A 25,601-nucleotide genomic window follows, 5' to 3' on the forward strand; every position below is an offset into this window, starting at 1 on the left:
TATTTTCTCCTTGCTGGATCTGCCCATTTTTGATAGAAGGCTATTGATGTCTCCAACTATTTCTCCTTGCAGTTCAAATAGTTTTTAACTCATGTATTTTGACACTATTTTGTTAGGTGCATACACATCAAAGGTTTTTATATCTTTTTGGTGAATTGACCCCTTTATCATTATAGAATGTCTCTCTGTCTTAGTCAATATGGGCTGCCACAACAAAATACCATAGACCAGTTGGCTTAAACAACAGACATTTGTTTTCTCACAGTTTTGACATTGCAAGTCTGAGATGTATGTCAGCATGGTCAGTTTCTGGTGGGGCCTCTCTTCCTCATTTGTAGGTGGCTGCCGTCTCACTGGGTGCTCACTTCCTCTCTTTTTTGAGGACACTTCGAGAAAGAGAGAATAAGTGACTATACGTGACAAAAGCAATGCAAAATAAACAGGCCTCTGGAATTAGCAACACATATCCAGTGAGATTGCAAAATTGCTATGGACAGTGGTTGCTTTGTATCTTTCACTGACCCCCCCCCCTTCTTCTTCTTCTTCTTCTTCTTTTTTTTTTTTTTTTGAGATTTTCTTTATTTGACAGAGAGAGATACAGCAAGAGAGGGAACACTAGCAGATGGAGTGGGAGAGGGAGAAGCAGACTTCCCACTGAGCAGGGAGCCCGATGTTGGACTCGATCTCAGGACCTTGGGATCATGAAGTGATCTGAAGGCAGATGCTTAACCAACTGAGCCACCCAGGTGCCCCATTCCTCTACTTTTAAGCTACTTTGTATTTATAGTGGATTTCTTTTATAGCTAGCATATGGTTGAGTCTTATTTTTTGATCCACTTTGACTATCTCTGTCTTTTAATTGATGTGTTTATACCATTGTTTAAAGTGCCCATTGATATAGTTGGATTAATATCTACCATATTTGTTACTGTTTTCTTTTTTTTTTTTTTAAGATTTTACTTATTTATTTGACAGACAGAGATCACAAGTAGGCAGAGAGGCAGGCAGAGAGAGAGAAGGAAGCAGGCTCTCTGCTGAGCAGAAAGCCCGATGCGGGGCTCTATCCCAGGACCCTGGGATCATGACCCAAGCCGAAGACAGAGACTTTAACCCACTGAGCCACCCAGGCACCCCGTTACTGTTTTCTATTTGTTGCTCTTGTTCTTTGTTCCTGATTTTGTCTTCCGTTCTTTTTCTGCCATCTGTGGTTTTAACTGAGCATTTCATATGATTCCATTTTTTTTCTCTGTTCTCTTATTAGCATATTGGTTATACATAAAAAAAAATCTTTTGTAGTGGTTGCCCTAATGTTTGCAATACACATTTGCAACTTATCCAAGTCTACAGTATACTACTTCACTAGCAGTGTAAGTATCTTATAACAAAATAACAAAATATTTCTAATTTCTCTCTCCTGTCCTACGTATCACTGCTGTCATTCATTTTAGTTAAACAAAAGTTATAGTCATCAAGTACATTGATGGTATTATTATCTTTTTGTTGTTTTTGTTGCTTTTATTAGGGCTCGAACTCACAGCCCTGAGACCCAGACCTGAGCCAAGATCAAGAGTCAGATCCTCAACCGACTGAGCCACCCAGGTGCCCTGATATTATTATTTTGAACAAATTATCATTTGTTAGATCAGTTAAGAATAAGAAAAAGAAGTTTTTATTTTATCTTCACTTATTCCTTCTCTAATGTTCTTCCTTTTTTTATGGAGATCCAAGTTCCTTTTATGTATATCTAAGTTCCTGACCAAGTTCCTAATAATTTTCTTTCCCTCTGGAGAACTTCTTTTAATATTTCTTGCAAAACAAGATGCCTTTTAGGATCATGTTCCAAATCAACTACTTGTACTCAAATACTTGGCTCGGAGTCTTCTTCTAGGGGAACTCAGCTGAAGACAGTTAATTGAAAAAAATCCCATTGGATAGAAAGGGTTAGAAGTTGCCTTTAATCCTCTAAGAATGTAGTGGAGTATAAATGACTTTTATGCAACTCAGTTTTTGTAATTTTAGTTTTGAAATAATTTCAAGCTTATGGAAAAGTTGCAAGAGCAGCACAAAGAAAAAATTGCCTTGTTTCCTGTGTACCCTTCAGCCAGGTTATCACTTTTGTCTTATCATTCTTCTGAACCTTTGGGAGTTAGAAGCAGACATGATACTCCTTTCCCCCTAAGACTTCAAAGTCTTAGCAAATCCCTAAGAATGAAAACATTCTTTTGTATGACCATAATACAATGATCAAAATCAGAAAATTAACATTGATATAATACTATTATTTCCAAACTTTATTAAGATTTTTCCAGTTTCCCCAATAATATTTAATAGCTCTCTTTACCCTCTGATTTATTATCCCATCCAGGGTCACACATTGCATTTAGTATCATGTCTTTAGTCTCTTTTAATCCAAGACCATTTCTTAGTCCTTATCTTTTATGACTTTGACATTTTTGAATAATACAGGTCAGTTCTTTTGTAGAATGTCACTTAATGGACTTTTCTGATGTCTCCTCATGATTAAATTGAAGTTATTCATTTATTGGCAGAAATACCAGCAAAACGATCATGTGTCCTTCTCACTGCATGGTATCAGGAGGAAACATTACTGGTGATATTAACTTTGATCACTGGTTGATGTGATGTCTACCAGGTTTTTCTGCTGTAAAATTGCTGTTTCTTTTTTTGTAATGAATAAGGGTTTTATTGAAACATCTTGTGATAGAAAGTAGTGTTTAAAGCAAGATGGAGACATGTCACAAGACAGAAGCAAGCTTCAGGTGGTTCCCTCTGGCCAAATCTGGGACAATTTGAGCTTTCAAGGGTGATAGTAACATAATGTGCACAAAATAATAATCCATGAATCTGTATTTTTAAAAAATATTTTATTTATTTATTTGACAGAAAGCAGAAGGAGAGGGAGAGGCGGCTCCCCACTGAGCAAGAACCCTGATGTGGGACTCAATCCCAGGACCCTGGGATCATGACCTGAGCCGAAGGCAGATGCTCAACTGACTGAGCCACGCAGGCGCCCCTCCATATTTGTTTATAAGTGAGTAAGTAAAAAAGAATAGAGGAGAAGGAAAAGTTCTTAGGGAAGAATTCCAATTGATAAAAGTAGAATAGTGAAGAAAAATGAATATTTAGGAAGACATTATAGCAATAGTTAATTCAGGCAAGGATCATCAGTGGATGTTAAAATTTTCATCATTGGGTTATAATCACATTACATTAATTATATGATATTATTATAACATATTAATCAACATGTTGTGAATGCTGAACAGAAGATTATGTCCTCCCTTGACTTTAAGCAACTAAGATCTAGTAGAGAAGGTTTATGTACCCAAATCATTACAACACAGAGAAGAAATTGATGGTGTAATACATAAAATGAAGAGGAACATGAAACCATCTAAGAAAGAATAGTAGGCAAAATGCACAATATGTCTGATCCACTGTGGTAATATCTTTTGTATTGTCCCCCACATGCATGCCATCCCCCAACATCAGATGTTTTCAATGGCAAGAAAACAAGCTGCTAGTCCTTTGGACTGATGAGTGAGGAGGGAGAGAGATGTTTTTTGCAGGCAGCTGCTTCTTTGGTTTCCAAGGGAAACAGTGGTAGAAGCTGCATCAGAAAAGGAGTGGGAAGGCTGTGGTTTAGCACAGATGGGTCATTTTTCTCTCAGGTGTCTATACACAGGCAATACCTGCACTTCCTCAGCAATGTGGGGTTGTGGAGAATATTAAAATGTTGGGATGTTGATAAACAACAGATTTTAATTTTTCTTTCTGAATTTCTTGGGAAAATCTTTATTCTTGGAATTTACTTTTCCCATCAACTATCAAAGCCCAAATATATTGCTCTTCCAGGGACATAGGATGATTTTCTACATACTTCACATATATGAGTTATAGGCAGGGAAGAATGAAATCAGCTATTGGGGTCTGTGCACTCACAGCTTGGTTAAAATAGTACAAAAGAAAATACTAAAGTAAACCATTGTTTATTCTGGCTGATGGGGAAGGCTTTCAAGCTCTCTAGTCAAGTCTCTATTTCAAAGTCGTCATTGGAACATGGTTCAGAAACCAGCCTCATATCCCAAAATAGCTGTGAATTTTCAGCCAGCATCCTGTTGGGGAGCTCAGGAGTGGCCTGGCAAGGAGAGGAATCAACCAGGAATGGTTAGGACAGACTGGGTATTGGTGGAATTGGCTTTTACCAGGCAGGCCAAGAGTGTAAATCCCCTAGTTCAAAAAGGGCCTATCCCACTTGGGCTTTGTCATATTCCTTGCCATTAGTCAAAAAGTCTGGCTTTAGGGCACATGGTCCCTGTAAGGTCTGGAGGTAGGCAGAGAGAGTCAAGATCCCAGTTGAGTAAGTGGGGGTAAAGGACAGGGACAAGGTTCCAGTTTCATTGGGGAGGTGGGGTACACTTTCCCAAAGTAGATCCCAATCTTAGGGATTAGACAAACAATTGTTTATTAATTTTATCAAATTATTTACTGAGTGCCTATAACGTGCCAGTTATTAGATCCAAATGCAGCTGCATGGCTGGACCTATGGGTCTATACCAGACTTGTAGGTCTAAAACCAATTGATAGCACGTGTAATGGTGAAGAAGCAACCAGGAACCAGCACCACTGGCATCACCTGAGAATTTCACAGAAATGTAAATTCTACTGAATCAGAAACTCTGCGGGTGAGTTCCAGCAATCTGTATTTTAACAGGCTCCATAGGTGATTCTGATGTATGCTAGAGTTTGAGAACCACTGGACTACCTTGATGATATTTGCTCAGGTCTTGGAATGAAATCAAGCCATTGGGGTCCAGCCATATGGGAGTGGGACTCGGGAAGGCAGGGATTCCAATTTCCCAAGGGTTTCTGTTTCCATAACAGATTACTTCTGCATCATAAAGCTTCTTAGAACTCTTATAAACATTCTTCACCAATATCTGGTATCTAGGATGAATTTAATTTCCAAGCTGAAGGCAGGACCTGGCATTTTTTTTTTTTTTTGGGTGGGCAGCAAAGTTTATTGACCGGTAGTTTATTGAGTGATAGTACAAATCTCTCAAAGAGGGAGGGGACCTGTGAGGGTTACCCCTGGAAACCTTTTTTGAGGTGACCTGGACACCTGGGAAATTAACATCTGGAGGTAAAATTGTCTGGCAGATACATCTTTGCCCTGATCTCCCAAATTGTCCCTGCTAAGGGAAGAGCAGTCTGTTAGAAGACTGCTCTTGGGTGAATGGCAGGGGCCAAGAACATGAGGGTAATTCTGGGGATTATGTAACTTCCCTCCCTTCCCTTTGACTCTTCATATTGATTTCTGGAAATTTGTCTTCTTTGTCATGATTAGTGTGCTTCTAGATTTAGAGGTTAGGGCAAGGTTTTTCAATGCTAGTATTAAGGGAAGCCCCATGGAATGTTGCATATTCAGTTCCCTTCTTATATGTCACAGAGCCTGTGAATAAATGGCTTTATGGAATTATAAATTCAATAATTCAACAAGTACTTATTTGGTGCCCGCTTTGTACTCGGTCTTGTACTGAGTGTTGGGGATATAGACTGTAAAGAAATATGTTTATCTTGGTTTAACCCAGTAATTCTCAAACTTATTAAAATCTTTTATTGTATAACATACATTTACCTATCAAGGAGCTAATGGACATGGGATACTCTTTGAGAATGATACATGTATCTGTGCTGGGTTAGATGTGTCTGTGCAAGGGATCTGAGTTTCAGGCAGCTGAAGTAAGGAAGAAATTAGGGACATTTTGAAACACAGAAAATATGGACAGTAGAGATGTAAATCTGGTTAACGTCACAGTCATTGTTGGGTAATCCCATGCTGGAAAAAAGTTTTCCCATATGTCAACCTATCTCTAATAATTATAAGTGTCACAGAGATGGTGATTTTAGAAGCTATTTATATCAGTTATTTTCACTTAAGAGCTCCAAGTTCTTTTGGTGCATGTAAGAGCAAATGTCTGAAATGTGGACTGCTTGGTTTGATTAGCTATTTGTCTCCAAGTGAAAGAAACCTTGTCCTGAAATGCAAGCAAATCAACCAGTTGCTTACTGAATCAATTCTTCTTAAAGTAGAATTTGGTTAAACCTGCAAACCTTAGTCAAGATGAGTCTAATCTTCCTTCCTTATGGTTGTGCTGGAGATAAGCAAGGTGGTCAGGCCTTCTTTTTCTGTGTAACGAAGCCTAAATGTAGTGGTGGGGAGAGGCCTAAGCCAATGCCTGGCCCTCTCTTCCTGGCCATCTCTCTAGCCATCTAATATTTCTTTTGTTTTGTTTTGCGTTTCTCCAAATAAACATGTGTCATGCCTTCTCTTCCTTCTGGGCCTTCATAAACACTGTTTTCTTGGCTTAGAACACTCTTTCTCCCCTTTTTGTCAGCTTCTTCCTATGCATTTTTCAGGTCTCCTATCAGACATTTTCCCCCAAGACTCTGTGATATTGTGATTTATATGAAGGAATGCATATTTGGTCTTTGCCCAGTTTCTTGCATGTAGGTCCTAAAATTGTAGAAATTTCCTAAGTGATGACTACCATAAAGATATCTTTTGTTACGTCAATGAGGTGACTTTTGGAAAGCCCCTGGGTCACCAGATGGGTGCTGGTTGCCAAGGGAATCAACTTTGTGATTAGAGGATTGGAACTTTCAGTCTCACCCCTTGACCTCTTGGGAGAGGAGAGGGGCTGGCAACTGAATCAATCACTGATGACTGATCATTTAATCAATCACGCCTATGTGATGAAGCTTCCAAAAAACCCCAGAAGAATGGATCGGAGAATTTCTGGGTGGGTGAACAGGTGGAGATTCAGTAAGAGTGGTGTAATCTGAGAGGTGTGGAAGCTCTGTGCTCTTTTCTATACCTTGTTCTGTGCATCTCTCCCATTGGGCTGTTACTGAGTTATATCCTTTTATAATAAACCAGTAATCTAGGGAGTAAAATGTTTCTCTGAATTTGGGGCACCTGGGTGGCTCAGTCATTAAGTGTCTGCCTTCAGCTCAGGTCATGATCCCAGGGTCCTAGGATCGAGCCCCGTATTGGGCTCCCTGCTCAGTGGGAAGCCTGCTTCTCCCTCTCCCTCTACCTGCTATTCTGCCTGCTTGTGCATGTTCTTTCTCTCTATGTCAAATAAGTAAATAAATAAACCTTTTAAAAAAATTTCTCTGAGTTCTGTAAGCCATTCTAGCTAATTAATCAAAGCTGAGGAGAGGGTTATTAGAATATTTATTTATTTATTTTAAAGATTTTATTTATTTGAGAGAGAGAGAGCACGAGTTGGGGGAGAAGAAGAGGAGGAGGGAGGAGCAGACCCTCTGCTGAACAGGGAGCCCTATGCTGGGCTAGATCCCAGGACCCTGGGATCACAACCTGAGCAGAAGGTAGATGCTTAAGTATACTTTGTCAAGTATAGGTCGGTGGGCTGTCCCAGTCTCGGTACTGCTGCTCATATCTCACACCCTGTTTTTTCAGTGCGACATTTTTTTAAATTTGTGAATTTAAAATGATTCAATTTTGAAAACTTTAGCCAATAGTATTCACTTACACTCTTTTAACTTTCTAGGTTTTTTTATTTATTTATTTGACAGACGGAGATCACAAGTAGGCAGAGAAGCAGGCAGAGAGAGGGAAGCAGGCTCCCCGCTGAGCAGAGAGCCCGTTATGGGGCTTGATCCCAGGATCCTGGGATCATGACCTGAGCCAAGGGCAGAGGCTTTAACCCACTGAGCAACCCAGGCGCCCCAACTTTCTAGTTTTGATTGTAGTTTTTAGTCTATTGAGTAATTCCTTTTTTTTAAAATTGAGTAATTCTTAAGTGAGTTTGATCTTATATATTGGAGGCTAATTTATATTCCTTTTGACTCCCATCCAGCAGGATAGTTTTAGCTACATTTGGCCCTTATTAGGATACACTTAAGTTGTTTATATTTCTTTTCTTAGCCATTAAAAATGTACCAAAATTCTCTAGCATTTCCCTTTTACTCTTTTAAGTTTTAAAATATTTTTCTATCTGGTTTGTCCTCTTAGTCCATTTTCCAGCATTTGCTGCTCAGTTTGAGATAAAAAGTGGTGATGTCAGGGGAGGAGGCCACCACAATGACAGGCTTAATGAGGGATTGTTGGCTCTTCTCCCTGTGCTGACAATTCCACACTGACACATTTTCCCTTTGCTATCCCCTTCCCCACCCTTACTCAAACGAGGTACTTCCTGCTATTGTTGAAGGAGAACTTGATAGTTGCCATGGTCAAGAAAAAGAGTTACTCAAATTAAATGCCACTTTCACTCAGTCTGATAGTTTGGGAAATTTACAGGACCACTTACATGAGCCTGAAGTTTAAGACAGGACTCAAATACTACTCAGGAGAATTGCTGAACAGTGCCCTCATCTTGTTCCAGAACAAGCCAGAGCCTTCTCTGGACCACAAACCATTCTCTGCGCATCTCACAGATGTTGTGGAGAAGAGCTTCACTGGGGGTGGGAGGTGAGGGTCTACCACTCAGCCCCCTGAGAGCCTCCTGAGGGAATACACAGGTGGCCTGGAGAGTCCTGTTTAGGATTATTGGATGGAAGCATAGCGGAAGGACAATAGGCAGGCTGGCAAATTATATTCTGTTGACCTACTTACAGGTTAACCTGAGTACACTGATTTATCTACTTTCTGGTTAGGAATTCAAAAGCTTGGTTGTCAAGTGCTTCTAGAACCACCAGTTTTTGTTGCATGTGTGGTATGGTCACTGACTCATGGAGGGAGGCAAGGAGTAGGAGTTAGGTCAGTCATGGAGGGAGGAGAAAATATTCTGGAATGGTTTCTTTCTTTCTTCTCCTTGTTATGTAAGATGCGGTTTCCCCGAAGAAACAATATGCTAAATAAAAGTTAGGGTCCCAACCCACAGAAGCCTATTTTAACCCACGTTTTTGCTGACTATATTCAATTTAATTTAGTTCAAATCAAGAAGGTAGATTTTTTTCCTGCGAGAAAGCGGAAAAAGGAAGGCTATGAAAGTGACCCAAGTGGTGCAATTTAGAGTTTTCACTGAGTAAGGCAGAGTGTGTGTGTGTTTGGGAGGGGGGAGCCCGCAGTGGGAGGGTGAATAAAACATGGCGCCTGCCCTCAGAGAGTTCACAGTGCAGTTAGCGAGACAGGCCCACCCCCGGCTAATACGTGCGATGATAATGGTAAAGGTGTTGTCCGGCCAGACAATAGTAGAAGTAGTATTAGTTCCAAGGGGGAAGATCTAAGACTGTGGAAGATGTGGCAGCTGCCCCCTGAAGGACGTTAGGGCCTTAACCAGCAGAGAGGTGAAGACAGGGTGGACGTGTGAGGCAGAGAAAATGATGGGGTGAGCTGCAGGGCACAGCCAAAGAGCTGCTGCAGGGGATGGAGGGGAGGTGGAAGAGCACAGGGGCAGGCGGGCCTTTCTGAATCGGTCTGATGGTCTAACCACTCACAGAGAAGGTATGCCCATACTTCCCGTGTTGAATTACGGGCAGTTGATGTTCAAAAGCCCATTTTTTTTTTTTCCAAACAAATGTGGTCTGGCCTCAGACTGAGGGGTTGTCTCATATGTAATCATTTATTACCATAAAGAATAAGAAAGTGATGAACTGCAAAGATACTTGTTATATTTAACTTTCTTGGGATAGAGTTGTCCAAGAGACGGTTAAGTCGCGTTATGCCCTGTTCTATAACCGGCCCATTCTGTCACACTTTCCTTTGTTATGGCTAAAGCGTGTAATGCCCCGTGCTGTCATGGAGAATACCAGGTCTGCAAGTTGTAACATGCAGGAGGAGGAATAAAGGGAAAGACAGAGAAAAGATCTCGATGAAGGATCAGGCCCAGGAATAATTTGTAAAAGATGGTAGACATCTGATATCAATGTCTACCTATTTGTATCTGGACAGCATTACGTATAAACTTTTTCTTTGAGGTGTTCATGAGATGAGGAGCCTGAGGTAGGTGGTGAGAAATCAAGGACATGACTCATTGGGGTTTATAGGATTTCATGTTCTCTGGACGAGAGGCTGAATGGAATTCAGTTCTTTATTGAGATATCTGGTTGAGCTGAGCATTTGTCCATAATTCCATCTTCAGTTCATTTTTTCCACTGAGGGAAGAAACAGAAAACTCATGGGTAGATTCTGCTGAATTCCTGAAATTCCAGTTCACTTACTTGTAAGTCACTAATAGGTAACAGTATACATACATATTAAATATATAATAAAATAAATGGTGAGATACTTTAAGAATGTGCCTTTGCAATATTACAAAGTAATTACTGTCTACATCTATTTTTCATTTTGCTTGTTCAACATTATGCTCTTAAAAATTGACACCACTGTAAACTGATTTTGAGATATACACTAGTGGTATCTTAACTGGGGAAATGTTCCACCTTACTCTTAAAAACACAGGCTCCGTCTCACCTTATTCTTAAAAATACTGGCTCTGGTCCCAAAGGGCGTACCTTTTTGAGAAGCATTATTTTGTCTCTTACTCTATGTCTTGCCCATGAATCAAGAGAAAACCAATAATATCAAGTGTTTGATCCATTTACACATTTCTTCCCCTTTACTTTCATCTATAAGGAGACAGCTTTTTGATTATAAATATTCACCTCTCTGGGCAAATGACAAATAATGTAGCTGTGTTACCAACAATAGAAAAAAAGCCATGCAAAATCATCCATAAAACATGTTATCTGACTAGCAATAAGGAATGGCATGTTAAATTATGGTACCTCTCAAAAATGGCGTATTACACAATTGTTAAATGGTAATAAGGAACACTGCGTAGAAACATGAAAACATACTTAGCATATAAATAAGAGAGAAAGGAAAACCACACAATTATAATATTTAAGGTGCATGTGGGGAAGTCCTGGAGGATGATATGCTAAAATGGAAATGCAGTAGTTCTGTAAGGAGAGTGAGGCTGTGGATTTTCAAAAAAATTTTCTTTAATGTTATAAAGTAGTAGTAACAGTGAATTTACCAAGTAAATGATACTACAGATGCAGAGTGGAGATGTTAATAGATAAATAGAGATTGGATATTACAAAAGAGAAAAGCATTTAAGAGAATGAATCTTCCCTACATGTGTCAGTTAAGTGTATATTAAGAGCCCATAGTACTGAAAACATTTCCAAAGGACCTGATTGGTAGGGTTTGGAAGTGAGTCTGAACTTAAATATATATGGATTTTGTTTGCCATGATTGTAACAGAAACTAAATCTTGAAACAGTTGTCTAAATATGTTCTAGCATGGGAATCTTGGCTGAATTCACACTTTAACATCAAAAAGCAGTTTGGAGAAAGAATCCATGAGCATAATAGATAGGAATATTGAACAAGAAAAAGTCAATAGAAATAATTTCAAAAATAAAATGCCTATTTAAAATCAAGTTGAAATGACTATTTGGATTAGTAGCAAGTAAAAAAAAATAACTAGTTTGTTTTATGTCTGTCTCAAAGTGCTTAATGTATACAAGGAATAGCCCTCCTGTCTATTATGTTAATATTTGCTACATCTGTTGACTAGAATGAGCTGCTGTTTTCCTCTAACAAGCTCACTCATGTTTCTCACCTTGTTTTCCTTCTCTTCCACCTCTGTTCAACAGAATGGCTGCCTTCCCCTGAATAGCACTAAATGTTTCCCCAACCACTGAGAGTTGATTTGGGGCACTAGGCTACCTTCCTATATATTAGGAAGGGATTACCTAATATAAGATTTTTTTTAAAAATTCACACATACAATCACATGTTTTATTCTTTCTGGTCAAAGTTAAGCCACGCAGTCAACATTTGCAAACCATTATTTTAGCACTGCAGAAAATTCCCTCAAGAGCATATTTAGATACCTTAAGTATCTTAAGTAGGTGGACGGAAGAAGAAGACCAAAGTAAGTGGCTTCTGAAATAGAACTTGAAAATGTGATGAAATATCTTAGATTTCTAAACTATTAATTAACTTTGGATTTGGACATTGAGGTGTGTGTGTGTGTGTGTGTGTGAGAGAGAGAGAGAGAGAGAGAGAGATCTCAAGGGGTTTGAACTAATTCCAAGAAATCAAAAAGTAACTTTTCCACACCTAAACCATACTTAACACTGCAAGCATCTCTTTTCAGACCCTGTATTGGATTTGCTGAGTCTTTGTGAACATCTCTCTGCTGTCTTGCTATCTCTTCATCCCTGAAGATGTCCACAAATGGCAAACAGATTAGAAGGGGGTTTTTTTTGTTCAGATTAGAAGTTTTTATTCCTAAGAGAATAATCCAATAATTTTCACCTTCATTGAAACACAATTTTCATCTTTCAAAATGCCCCAGAGTTATTAAGGGGTACTGTGATTTTAGGAAACTATTTTCCCTCCATGCCAAATCTAAAGTAGATTACATTTATTGCATCGAGTGGATTATTTGGGGGCTATACCAATACCAAAAAAAATTTATCCTTAATTAACATATTTATTTCCAGTAATGTATTTGGTAAATAAATAATATTTGGCAATAAAACAAATCTGCTTTCATACACCTACAAAATTATTTTGAGCAGCAGTAAGAAGTTAATCCATGTCATATAATTTTTATCATGAATTGCATAACTTTGGCATGCATTTTGTTATATCTCATCCCCTGGCATTATATAAAGTGTCTTTGACATGATGCCATAGAATATTCAAACCGGGAATGAACGATAGACATACTCTAGTGTAAGTCAGTCCCACTCCTCCCTGATTTCTGAAGAGTGAGAACTGAGGTACAAGAAGATAAATTTTGCTCAGGATCACACATCTCATTTTCTGACATTTAAGCCCTACTAAAAAAAAAAAAATCATACTCTTTTGATGTTGAACTTGGTTTGGAAATTGTGATTTTTAAGGGCATGATTCTTAAGACTGAATGCTACACTTAAAGACTTGCAGACTTGGATCTGAAATATACAAAAGGGGTATGGCCAGAATTTGTGTCCTCAATTCCCCTTTAGGGAAAAGGTGGCTGAAACTCTCTGATCATTAACAATAAATCATCATTCTTTGAAGGAGACAAAATATTCTGATCTTCAAGATGAAATATACCATGATTTCTCTATATAATTCAATATTTCTCTTCAACAGGGACTAAATGGTATCCTGGCTGATTGCCCTCTTGTCTATTATAGTTAAGCAAGTGAAACAGAAAATACATTTTAGGATCCCTTTGTGCCTTTTTCCCACAGCAGCAAAAAAATTAAGTATGAAATAAAACAGACCTTTGTCATGCAATGCTCACTGATTAGGTGAACTTAATAAAAACTGAGCTTTAGTTTAATCTAGTAGATTAACTTTTGTTTCATTGGCATTTATAGTCTCTGAGAATGTTGAATAAATGTACAAATAATGACACTTCCAGAAGTTTAACCATTGCTTTTTATGTAAATTCTGCATAAAGTTCAAGACTAATGTGTTGATTTCATAGTTTTCAGATTTCAAAAGGCATATAGGAATAGTTATTACCAGGACTCCCAGAAATGTTAAAGACACTTGTATACATATGTAAAACCCATTTTGACTTGATGAACACAAATTCTAATCAATGAAAATATTACATCAAGTCATTTTGCACCCGATGAGCAAATTATACATGAATGATAGCAAATATTAAAAAAAACACTTAAGATAAAGACCCAGTAAATCAATTTAAATGAATAGTTTAAGAAGTAACATAGCCATCTAAAATTTTTAGTTTTTTACCTAGCTGGTCACACACTTATTTTACTTTATTTGAAATCTCTGATCTTGTCAGAGGATAAAACTCAATTACATAATTCAACTCCCCTTTCTCCTAAAACCATTCCACCTAAGGAGGGAGTAGCTTTTCTGTCTTGACTTTTTTCTTTCAGCAAATAATAAGTGTGAAAAGCTTTCACTGGAAAAAATCATTTCATACAATGAAGCACTAAATTGTTTTGTCTTTTGATTTATTCCAACTGAAAGCTGCTCAGTTTCCCTATGGCAAGCCCATGTATCATTTCATGCCTGATATCTGCAGCCTACTCTAGATTTATCTTGCTTTTAGCAGGTGCTGAGTAGCACTTTCTGGGTTATTTTACAAAACATCCAACATGGTTTAATTGTTAAAAAGCAATTGGAACTGCTTTCTCTCCTACTCACTGCCTCTTCAGTGTCCTTAACCCTCATCACCCTTCTCTAAAATGTGTCCCCAACATGCCTATTTACATGCCTTCAGGCACCCAAGGCTTGCACACCCATCACATACCAAGTCAATTTCTAACAGTTTGAAGGCTGTTGAGCAGGGCAGTTTCCTTCCCCAGGAAGCTGAGTGTAGTCACATTTCTATCAACACAGCGACTCTTGTATGCAAAGCTTAGACTATTGTCTCGTGGTCCCACCTGCCTTGGCTCTGATTGATGTAACAACAGTATCTGTCATAGGGACTGTTCTGCTTGTAGGAGCAAACGATGATACTGTCCTGGGGCACAAAGAAGATGCTGTCCTCAGGCTCCGGGCAGTCAGATCTGTCCCAGGCTGAGCACTTGGCATCCAAGGCACTGTAGACAAGGGAACTGCCTGAGGGACAGTAGCCATCCAGGTATCTGGATGTCTCCTCCTGATGCCCGTTCTGGACCAGGCTCTGGCGTTCTCCTTCCGTGGGTGTGGGGGTGGTGATGGAACTGGCCACAGCCACCTCTGTCTGCCCCTGGCAGGGGGGCTTCCCCCTGAGGCCGGCCTTCTTAGCCAGCTCATCTGAGCTTCCCTTGCCCGATTCCAGGTCTGAAGGGGTCCGCAGCAGTTCCACCACCTCCTTGTCCTTGGGTTTCCGGAAGCAGGGCAACTTGCGGACCCATAGCAGCTCATTTTCAGGCCACTTGGTGCATCCCTCAGTTTTCCTGGCCAGGGCAATGGCTGCGATGCCTGGTAGGCAGATGGCTGGCCCGATGGCCAGGAGGGGGATGTTTCCAAGAGTCTCTCCTTTCATCCCAGAGACGGTGAACATGAAGCCAAAGACCAGAAAGACACTGACCAGGGCCACCACCAGCCCAGTCCTCGGGTTTATATCATCAGGCCGCATCTTTCACTCCATCCAGATTGGGGGCTACTTGCTGGCTAGGGAGCAGCAGTTCTCTTTTCTGTCAGAGGCAAAACCACAGTGGGTTAAAAGAGAAAGAGAGAAAGAGAGAAAGAAAAGAAAGAAAGAAAGAAAGAAAGAAAGAAAGAAAGAAAGAAAGAAAGAAGAGGGATGAAGGAAACAATCAATTTTCCACCCACCAAGTCTCTCTCTCTCTTACCCGTTGTCTGTCTCCACTTGTCTGTCAACCACGGTCTCTGGATCTCTATTTCTTCCTCTGTTTCTCTCTCTCTCTTTTTTCCTCTCTTTCTTACTGCCTCTTTCTCTTTCATATAAACATACAGAGACTGGGGTCACTGAGGTACCTGAGGTTTCCTGCTGTCTCCCAGGAGCAGGGAAAGAAGCCAGTCTGAGTCTCCTTAGAAACCTCCACAACAGCTGCCCCTCGGCTCTCTCCCTTGTTTCTGTAAGGAAAGGCTCGCTTTCCCCACTGACTCTGCATCCAGGAGCTGGGACGTGGGAGCGCGTCTTTCTCCACAGTGCGCGTCGGTCTCCAGAGCTCTCCGAGTGGAGTGGAGGCACAGCCCAGCGCCGGGCTCTGGCGCAGAGCCCCGGGTCCTGGAGGGAGGAAGGACTTAGTCTGGGAAAGAGGGAAAGCAGCGCGCGAGTCTGGCCTCGTTACATCACTTTCAGAGCAAGCTCAGAAACAAAGAAGGACGCGCGGGGGCGCGAGGGGTTCAGACCCCGGGGAGAGCCACCCGGACAGAAGTGGTTGCCCAGGGTCCAGTCGGGGTGCTTGGAGCAGCTGGGGTTCGTTCCGCCGCTGCCCAGGAGGGCTGAGCAGGACGCCTGCAACTGCCTCAGTGCCTGGGGAGAGTCTGGGGGCGCAAGGCTGTAGCTGGCCAGAGAGCGGGACTCGGGACGGTTTGCCCACGGGGCAGCCTGGACCCCGAGTTCAGGTCCGAGGGCCAGAGAGTGCTAGCTGGAGATCTTCCTCGGGGACCTGGACCTTTCTCCAGTTACACATCTGGATGATGCGACCCGACTGATAGCAGAGCTCCCGGGGGGGGGGGGGGGTTCTCTGACCGCGGGCCTCTCAACCGCTAGGCTCTCAGGGCTCAGAGGGCTGCACGGAATGCTCCAGGGTCCCACTGCTGGCCGACTGCTCTTGGTGCCGGCGCTGGGCGGCAGCGGTGTGCAGAACCGCTCCCGCAATCGAGTAGGTTGCGCAGCCCGAGTCCCCGGGACCGGCTCCCAGGCTGATACAGTGGTGAGGAGTGGGTATCGGGTCTTGCTCGAGACTTTAGGGAGTCACCAGAGGCTTTCCCCCGATCTTCCAGCTCCGGACACTGGAGGGGGTGCTTGGAGATGGGATCCTACTCCAATACTCTGGTGGCACCAGCCAGGCCGGCTAGGTCAAAGGAGAAGGGCTCTCTGACCCCATCCCCATCCCTGCACTTCGCACCTGACGTCCAGCTGGCGAGGAGAGGGAAGGGAGGGTCAGGCCAACCAGCCCACCATGCAGCTCCAGCTTTGGGCGATTCTCTTCTCCCTTGCAGAAGCTGGTATGAAGAACCTGTTTTCTTTCCATCATAGTGGGGGATAGATTCCTTTGGCCAGAACGGGATGACTGGTTTTGACAAGGGACAAGGGACAAGGAGAGACGTGTACATTCTTTCATGTCAAGGCACTGCAGTGGAAAGAACTTTGAAAGAGCTTTGACATTCAGGCCTTCCCCTGCTTAAAGAAGCTGAGTGTTCTTGGGCAAGTGACTTAACCTTTCTGAGAGTCAGTTGACCCAACTGCAAAATGAGAATAGTACTATCAAATGTGTGGGGAAGCATTATGAGGACTAAATAAATGTAAAGCTCTTAGCACAATACTTGGTAAGTGGTCCTTGTTCACAAAGTGGTAGTGAACCACTATATATTTGCATAATAATTAGGTCATAATCAATATAAGGCATGAGCCAAATCATAAAGAGCCCAACTGTGGGGCTAAGCACCTTCAATTTTATCCACTAGGCCATGAGAGCCATGGAAATATTTTCAGCAGGAATGAACATAAAATCATCCCGTTTTTTTGACATGGTGACAGAAGACTAGAGGACAGGTTTTAGGGGGTAAGTGTGGAAGCAGGGAAAGCTTCTAGCACAGTTCAGTCAGCTTGGCAAGGCACACTATGGGCCTGAGCAATGCAGAGACTTTAGGGGTGGTTAGAAGAAAGTGAATTTGAAGGATATTTAAGGGTAAAGTCAAGGATCTTGGACCAAAGGCAGTAAGATGGTCGTAGGAGTCAAGGTTGACTCCCACATTTCTCACTCATTCAACTGAGTAGATCAGGAATCAGACTCCTGATTTTCCATATCATCTATAGTGTGTGTGTGTGTGTGTGCACGCACGCATGTGTGTGTGTGTCCTTTGTGCTCATGCTCATTAGATAGCTGCTATATTTCTGGACATAGAATCATTATCCAGGAAGAAGGAAAGGGGAAAAGGCAAAGGGTAAAAGCGAGATGCCAGCTGTTTGAAAATTTATATCAAGAAAATAGTTGTTTTCTTGACAGTCTCACCAAGTAGATAGACATCTGGTTATATCTAATTGGCCAGAGGGATGTCATACGGATGACTTCTAGATGCAAAGGAGCCTGGGAAATCACGGTTTAATTTTTACTAGATTTAGTGCCATTCTGAAAAACAATTAGGACTTTGTTAGCAAGGAAAAAAAGGAGAATGAACATTGGGGAGGCGGCTAGCAGTGTGTGTGCCACAGCTGAACACGTTTCCCTTCTTGAAAACTTCTCTTGCCCTGACTTTACTAACACCGTTCTATCCCAGTTTCCCTCCTATTCTCTGGCCACTCTTTTGTTAAGCTCCTTTTTAATTTAAGCTCTTCTTTATTTTATTTAAGCTCTTTCTTTATTTTTTATTTAAGCTCTTCTTTATTTTATTTATTTTTATTTTTAACAAAACTCTTAGATGTCAGTATTCTGCTGGTTATGTCCCTGATACTCCCTTTTCCTGATTTCTTTCCTTGCTGTATAGTCATTTTAAACACGAAGTGGGTAGGATGGTGACTCCTCAATTTCTCTCTTTAACTTTATCCTTTTCTTCAGTTTCAGATTTGTAATATCTGTCTGCTTAGTACCTGTCTGCATGGCACACAGACACTTCAAACTCAACATGACCCCAACTGCACTCATTGGATTTCCTTCAAAGTTGCTCTTTCTCGTTTGACCCCCACTGAGCAGTTTGCAATTGTCCTCCATTACTTTCTCTCCCTAACAACCTGCATCCAGTAAGTCACCTAAGTCATCGTAGTCTTAGTCTTACCTCCTAAATCCCTGATCTTCTCCTCGTTTGCCTGTGACCTGAGGCAAATCACTTTACCTCCCTGGGTTTTAATTTCTTGTGATATAAGGACTTTGAATGAGGAGCTAGCTGAGATCCCTGTCAGCCCTATCATTCCATGGTTCTCTGACAGTCACTTCTGCAGGGCAGACTGATGTCATTGTCATGTAGGTGGTGTCACCAAAGTGCTGGAAACCAGGTTGGATTTTAAAGAAGCACGTTGCTGAGCAGAGACCTCTGCTCTCTTATAGGAGCATCTAATTCCATTCTGACTTTTAAGACATTCTGTTTATCTACTTAAGCATTAAATAAGACCTATGCATAAAACCATAGGAAACTTCAATTACTGTTTAATTATAAGCCTGATTCTCAAAGCAAAGTTCCTTCTTAGAGGTAATTTCAAATGGCCTTTTTTTTCCCCCTTTTTTTCAGATGGTCTTTGAATAGCGAGTATACTGGCCCAAGCCCAGCAACAAAAGTGGTTGGCTGGGTGGGGGAGACATCACTCAGGGTCACAATATTTGGGGACAGAAAAGGCATTAATTCCTTGCCCTTACAGGCTGATTGCAGTAGGATTTTAAAACCTTAAGCAGTTCTTGTAATGCTCTAAGCCTATATAGCTATGTACAAAAGCTTTTCATCAGAAAAGAATGGAAATTCAGGTTGGAATGAGGCTTTGGCATGTGGGTGTTTGAGAAGAAAATGCAGAACCTTTTATTTCTGAAATTACAGAAATCACGGGATGCTAGAGTTTGAAGATACTTTATAAAATATCTACTCTAACCCTCTTTATTACACAGATGAAATCCAGAAAGGTTGCATTTCTGCAATATTACTTGAGTATTTATTATGTGCTTGGCACTGTGCTAGCTGCTGGGGATACATGTCCAATAGGATATGGTCTGCCTTTATAGAACTCATGTTCACAGAGCAAGATATGTGTAGGATAGGATAGATTATGCTATGGCAACAAAAGTCTTCCAGACCTCAAGGGCTGTCTGCTCATCCTATGTGTCTATGATGGGGCAGCTGTGCTCTGGGATTCAGGCTGACCAGGCAGCCTCCATTTGGAACATTGCCACTCCACTGCAGACCTAGACCCTATACTGATCCTTCTCTTCAGTAGATTCTTTCTTGGGCTCCTCTAGCACATCCCTAGGCCTGTGGGATGGCTAAGGGACCACTGTGTTTTTGAGTATAGATAAAGCTCTGATATGCAAGGGGGGGAATCTGTACACTGCCTATCTACTCCTTCATGGTTTAGAACAGAACCAGGATGGGAAGAGAAAGGCAGCATTCACTTTATTTTTGCCTGCAGCCTCACACATGTTAGAGTTAGGCCTGGTTGAAGTTTTTGGGGAAAAGAGGGTGAAGTCCCAACTGTTTTAACAGGCTCCTAGCTGTGTACAGAAAATAGACTTAAGTCAGGTCAAGGGCAGACATAAGGAGAGCAGTTGGGATACTATTACAACTGCCCAGACGAGACATGATAGTGACTTGAACTAGGATGATAACAGTGGATGTGGCAAGAAGTGGGTCAAATTCTGGATATATCTTCACCTAAGTTGACAGATTTAGATTTGGGATGTGAGGAAAACTCAGTGGTCAAGGATGATTCTAATACTTGAGATTTGAGGTGGGAAATCAAAAACTTGAATTTGGATGTGTTCACTTGATATATCAAAGTTGATATATGTTGATAGAGTTGGTGTGCAAGTCTGGATTTTGAGAGAGAGGTCTGAGCTAGAGATAATAATTTTGGAGGCTCCTAGAACATGGGTAACATCTAAAGCCCTGGGACTAAAGAGATAACTTAGGGATCAAGCATTGATCAATTTGAGAAGTCCAAGTACTAATTACTAAGGAACATCAACTTTTTGAGGATGGAGAGATGAGGAAGAACTAGCAAGAGACTATAAAGAACTAACTGTTCAGTGAGCAGAGAAAATGGAGGGATGTCCAAGAAGCCAAAAGAAGAAAGCATTTTAGGGGCACCTGGGTGGCTCAGTGGGTTAAGCCACTGCTTTCGGCTCAGGTCATGATCTCAGGGTCCCAAGATCGAGTCCTGCATCAGGCTCTCTGCTCAGCAGGGAGCCTGCTTCCCTCTCTCTCTCTCTCTACCTGCCTCTCTGCCTACTTGTGATCTCTCTCTGTCAAATAAATAAATAAATAATCTTTAAAAAAAAAGAAAGCATTTTAATGTGGGAGCATCAATTCTGTTGATAGGTCATGTATGAAAAGGACTGAAAAGTAATCACTGGTGAATTGATTCACACAATGAAGGTCATTGGTGACCTTTAGAAAAACAGTTCTGGTGGAATGGATGGTGGTTCATTCTTGAATGAACTGAGTCCAAGAGTGAATAGAAAAGGATTGGAGGTAGACAGCATAGATAACTCAAAAGTGTTCTGCTGTTGAGGAGAACAGAGAAATGAGATGATAGCTAGAGGTGGCTACGTGGGGTCAAGAGAGAAAACTTTCTAAAAGACGGGAGCTCTCTTAGCATTTTGCCTGTCAAGATGTAAGATATATACATTTAAATGGTCATTTTGTTAATCCATTAAATTTGTAAATATAAAAAATATACCTATACTGGGGGGTGGTGTTCTAAGATGAGCACTCACATATATTGATGGTGGGAATGTATTGGTACTGACTCTTGAGTGGAAGAAATATGTCCAGATATGATGAGAGTCTTTTAAAAGCTCCTATCTTTTGCATGACCATTATATTGAAAAACGTCAACAGTCGGTATGTATTGATGGACAGAACAGACCCAGGCACCATCTAAGTAAATTAATTGGCATTTACTTATCTCAAGGTGTAGAAGGAAGTCCCCACAGCTTCACCAGTGAGCACACAGATGAGGATGATAATGTCTGAGTAAAGCAGGGTCACATCTAGCTCCGTAGAAGCAAAAGAGTTTCTCTCTAGGTTTACCATTTATACATAAGGCTTATTTTCATGCGTCAGATTCAGGCCTGCTCATAGCTTGGCCTCATGTCTGCTGAGACCACTTGATATGACAGCAAGGTACAGTTCATGAAGCATAAATAAAATCTTCATTATCCTCCTCAGACTTTGCCGGCACAAACAACTGGTATGAGTACCTTCTTAAACTCAGTGCTATGGAAACAGGATGGAGACCACTTTTGAAATCTCTGAAAGCCAAACAAATGAAGGTTTTATTTTCTTTTTAAAAGATTTTATTTATTTATTTGACAGGGGGAGACACAGCGAGAGAGAGAGAGAACACAAGCAGGGGGAGTGGAAGACGGAGAAACAGACTTCCTGCTGAGCAGGCACCCAGATGTGTGGCTGGATTCAGGGCTCTGGGATCATGACCTGAGCTGAAGGCAGATGCTGAATGCCTGAGTCACCCAGGCATCCCACAAATTAAGACTTTAAATGGGTATTGCTGCACTGTCCAGTACCATAGCCATTAACCACAAAAGGCTATTTAATTTTATATTAATTAAAATGAAATTAAGTAAAAAGTCATTTCTCAGTTGTGCCATCCATATTTTTTAAAAGATTTTTAAAAAAGATTTTATTTACTTATTTGAGAGAGAGAGAGAAAGCAAGATACAGAGCATGATTGGAGGAGGAGGGGCAGAGAGAGAAGAAGCAGAGTTCCCACTAAGTAGGGAACCCAGCTGCAGGGCTTAATCGCAGGACCCCAGATCATGACCTGAGCTGAAGGCAGAGTTCTAACTGACTGAGCCAACCAGGCACCCCCTTAAAAGACTTTATTTATTTATTTATTTGAGAGAGAGGGGCGGGGGGAAGAGAGTACATGGGTGCGGTGAAGGACAGAGGGAGAAGCAGACTCTCCACTGAGCAGGGAGCCTCACAGAGGGCTTGATCTCAGGACACCAGGATCATGACTTGAGCAGAAGTCAGGCACGTAACTGACTGAGTCACCCAGGCACCCCCCGGCTTTTTAAAAAAATTATTTATTAATTTATATATTTGAGAGAGAGAGAGTGAAAGAGAGAGTGTGTGTGCTATCCACATTTTAGGTGCTCAGTAGTCACATGTGGTGATTGGCTACCATATCAGTGCAGGTGTAAAGCATTTCATCATCACAGAACATTCTATTGGATAGGGCTTGCGGGGCTTCTCATGTTCTGCTTGACCCAAGCATTATGATTCTAGCGGTCTTTCCTATGGGAATAATCAGGGGCACAAAAAACATTTGGGTATGCTAGTAGTAAAACACTGGAAAGCACTGAAATGTCCAATAACAGAGGAAAAGTTATGTACAGTAAGGTGCATTCATTGACGGAAATATTGTACGTTCAGTTAAGGGAATTCTATTCCCACATAAAATTATATTTTGAAGATTTTTTTAGTGACCTGTGAAAATGGTCTTAATATAGGCTAATGAAAAAAACTAAGAATAAAAAATTCTGTTACAATACCTTGAAAAAAGTCTGTTTAATAGGATCCTGATAACTAAAAGAAATTAGAATACAAAAAATAAAATATAATAAAAGGGAATACTCTCAAAATATGAACAATTGGTTACTTCTAGGTGGTGGAACATTACATAATTACAACTATGTTCTTTATATAGTTAAGAATTTTTCTTTAAAAAAATTTTTCCAATTTATTTGAGAGAGAGAGAGAGAAAGAGCACACAAGTAGTGGTGAGGGGCAGGGGAGAAGGAGCACGGGGAGACTCTGAGATCCTGACCCTAGCTGAAGGCAGGTTAAGCTGAAGGACTTAATCTACTGAGCCACCCAGTTGCCCCTATACAGTTATGAATTTTTCAAAATTTCTACTCTTATTTTATAGTATGAAAAAGTATTTTTAAAAATAAAAGAATGATCTCCTGCACATATTAAGCACTCAATAAATAGAAGTTGAATAAAAGATTCACGAATACTTGAAAGACTAAGTGAACAAATTCGAATTTTCTTACCTTTACATTTTCCCTAAATTCATCCTGCCCCCTTCCTCATTCTAGCACTTCCTCACAGGAGGGAAAAGGATATGAAATAAATTGGGAATGCATAAAAGTTGAAAGAAAGCAAATAAATTTTCATATTGAATTGGGGTTGGACTTTGTCATTTCTTTCAGATTTATACTAATCACTTTTGAGATTTCTTACAAGGCTGTTTTCAACCTAGAAAATAATAAATATAATATTTCTCTCCCTTTTGACTTAAACATGATTGTTTTTATGCACCTGCTTAGAGGCTTGACTCCACCCGCCCCCCCCCATCCTCTACCTTTCTTGGCCGTAATTCTGACTCATTTACTTAACAAATATTTATTGAGAGCCTCTAACTTATCTGGTTGTGTTCATGTTTCCTCTATACCTTCTCCCATCTTTTCTACCTCTTGGGAAGTAACTAAGATTTTTAGTAAAAGCTGCATTTCTACCTCTTTCTTTGTTTCACTTGGGACCTTCAGAGGTGTAAAGTAGCTTCCACTGTTTTTCCAGTGCTCAATTAACAGAGTTTTAAAAATTCTTGCAGCTCATTAGAGCTCATTAGATTGTGCAGAACACAGTAAAAAGTACAAAGAATGCCTAGAATTTTCACAAATCTGTTCTTAAGTTAAAAAATAAAGCTGGCGCAAATGAAAGTGTTAGATTAATGATTCCAAAGATGAAAACCTTTTAGGTATCTGAGTGGTTCCGGCCGAACATGCATTTGCTCTCCAGGACTGAGCCTATTCAACAGCTTAGATCTTCCTCCATGTTATCCTTCTTTTGATTCTGTGCAGGGTCTTTGGTAAGAGAATAGAGAAAGGATTAGAAGATGAATTGTTAGGAATCATGAAGAGTGGGGAGTAGAGAATTCTGATGTGGTTTGATCCCCACACTAAAGATTGTTTTCTTACCCTCTTGTCCTTAGATTAAGCATAGTGCACTAACATGCCCAAGCTTTTGGTAATATATGTTTATAAAAACCCAGAGACTGTAAGGGCCTATTCAGCCAGAGCAGCCCCACCCCGGTTGAACTGCCATTTTGTTGTAAAACTTAATTTGACTTTGCCCACCCCACCAGGGGAACTTACTTAAAAACAAGTCCCGGAAACCAGTCCGTTGTAACAAAGTCCAAGTACAAGGGTGGGTCAGGCCAGGTGGAGGTATTCAATCAGTGGGGGTGCATACTGTCTCCTAGTTACCAAGGAGTATGGGCCCCCGCCCTTTGGGAGACTTTTGGCGCCAATCCTAACCAAGGTGTGATAGGCTAAATCAAATGTCTACTAGGGTAAATTGTAATTCAATTGGTCACCTAACATGACTCTGCAGCTTTCTCTGTGTGTTACAATTTCATTGGCCACCTGTGTGTGGCTAGGCCCAACCACATGGCCTTTACTCTATAATATAAAGTTAGTCTGGAAAGCAGAGAGGGTTTGCCCTCGCTGTAAGAGGTACGGCCCTGGCGGGCCAGTTTGATTCCTGATGCTTGGTGCAAAATAAAGCTTTGCTTGACCTTCACTTAGTATCAGTCTTGCTCCTTTAATCACAGACCCATTATTGGGGTACCCAATTTTGGGGGGTCACCCAACAGAGACCACCAACTCATTTTATTACTATATTCAGTGGACACTAAAAAGATTTCTTTAAAAGCAGAGGCATATGCCCAGATTTATAAATAAGGGTGTTGATTATAATGTTAATTTTAATATGGAAAAATATGAAATGGTTATATAAATTATGTTACATCAACACACTGGGATATTTTACAATCATGATAAATTAAGTTGCAAATCGGACACACATACCTCTCCTTCCTCGGGCTTCCAAAATCTAGAAATGAGATTAGAGATTTGTGTGAATCTCTAATTTGAGATTAATTTTATCACAGTCCTGGAAAACAAGAAGAAAGCCATGAAAGAAAAACAGAAAGCTGGTGAGCTCTAACTGATAAATAAATATGTATAATCTTCCCAGACTTGCCAAAAACCTCTGATACTGTTGTGCCTCAGTATGCTATAAGAGACACATGGGCCCGAGAGTGATGGTTCCCCAAATCTTTGGAAATAAGATTATCCTTTGAGTGTTAAAAAATTCCTACCCAGTGAAAGAGTATCAAACTATGGGATGAAACTAAGAGCTTATCTGAATGTTTGTGCCTGCAGAGTTTTGAAAACTCTGAAATTTATAATTAGGGCAGTTTGGATGTATT

The 25,601-nt window shown here is 40.8% G+C and overlaps 2 protein-coding genes across 3 annotated transcripts in view; one reads left to right on the forward strand and one right to left on the reverse strand.

The window, feature by feature from the left end:
• Positions 1–10,824: 10,824 nt before the first annotated feature.
• Positions 10,825–15,737, reverse strand: TMEM215 (transmembrane protein 215). 2 transcript variants are annotated; one of them, XM_044264302.1, is made up of 2 exons: positions 15,467–15,737; positions 10,825–15,162 (listed from the first exon to the last, which is right to left on the reverse strand). In XM_044264302.1, the coding sequence occupies exon 2, from the start codon at positions 15,102–15,104 to the stop codon at positions 14,400–14,402; it is 705 nt and encodes a 234-aa protein (XP_044120237.1). In that variant the 5' UTR covers positions 15,105–15,162; positions 15,467–15,737; the 3' UTR covers positions 10,825–14,399. The 2 variants fall into 2 exon arrangements, with proteins under 2 accessions (XP_044120237.1, XP_044120236.1); XM_044264301.1 differs by having other exon boundaries at positions 15,322–15,737.
• A 499-nt stretch (positions 15,738–16,236) lies between these two features.
• LOC122916724 (S-phase kinase-associated protein 1-like) overlaps positions 16,237–25,601 on the forward strand; it is a 115,875-nt gene continuing 106,510 nt past the window's right edge. The window contains exon 1 of the mRNA XM_044264144.1: positions 16,237–16,371. Coding sequence (XP_044120079.1) covers positions 16,237–16,371 — 135 coding nt within the window. The remainder of the gene's footprint in view (positions 16,372–25,601) is intronic.

The sequence above is a fragment of the Neovison vison genome, chromosome 9, assembly GCF_020171115.1.
Source record: "Neovison vison isolate M4711 chromosome 9, ASM_NN_V1, whole genome shotgun sequence".
Lineage (NCBI taxonomy): Eukaryota > Metazoa > Chordata > Mammalia > Carnivora > Mustelidae > Neogale > Neogale vison.

Bases quoted from the DNA above. Each gene is read 5' to 3' on its own strand.
- TMEM215 (XM_044264302.1), bottom strand. From the start codon at position 15,104: ATGCGGCCTGATGATATAAACCCGAGGACTGGGCTGGTGGTGGCCCTG.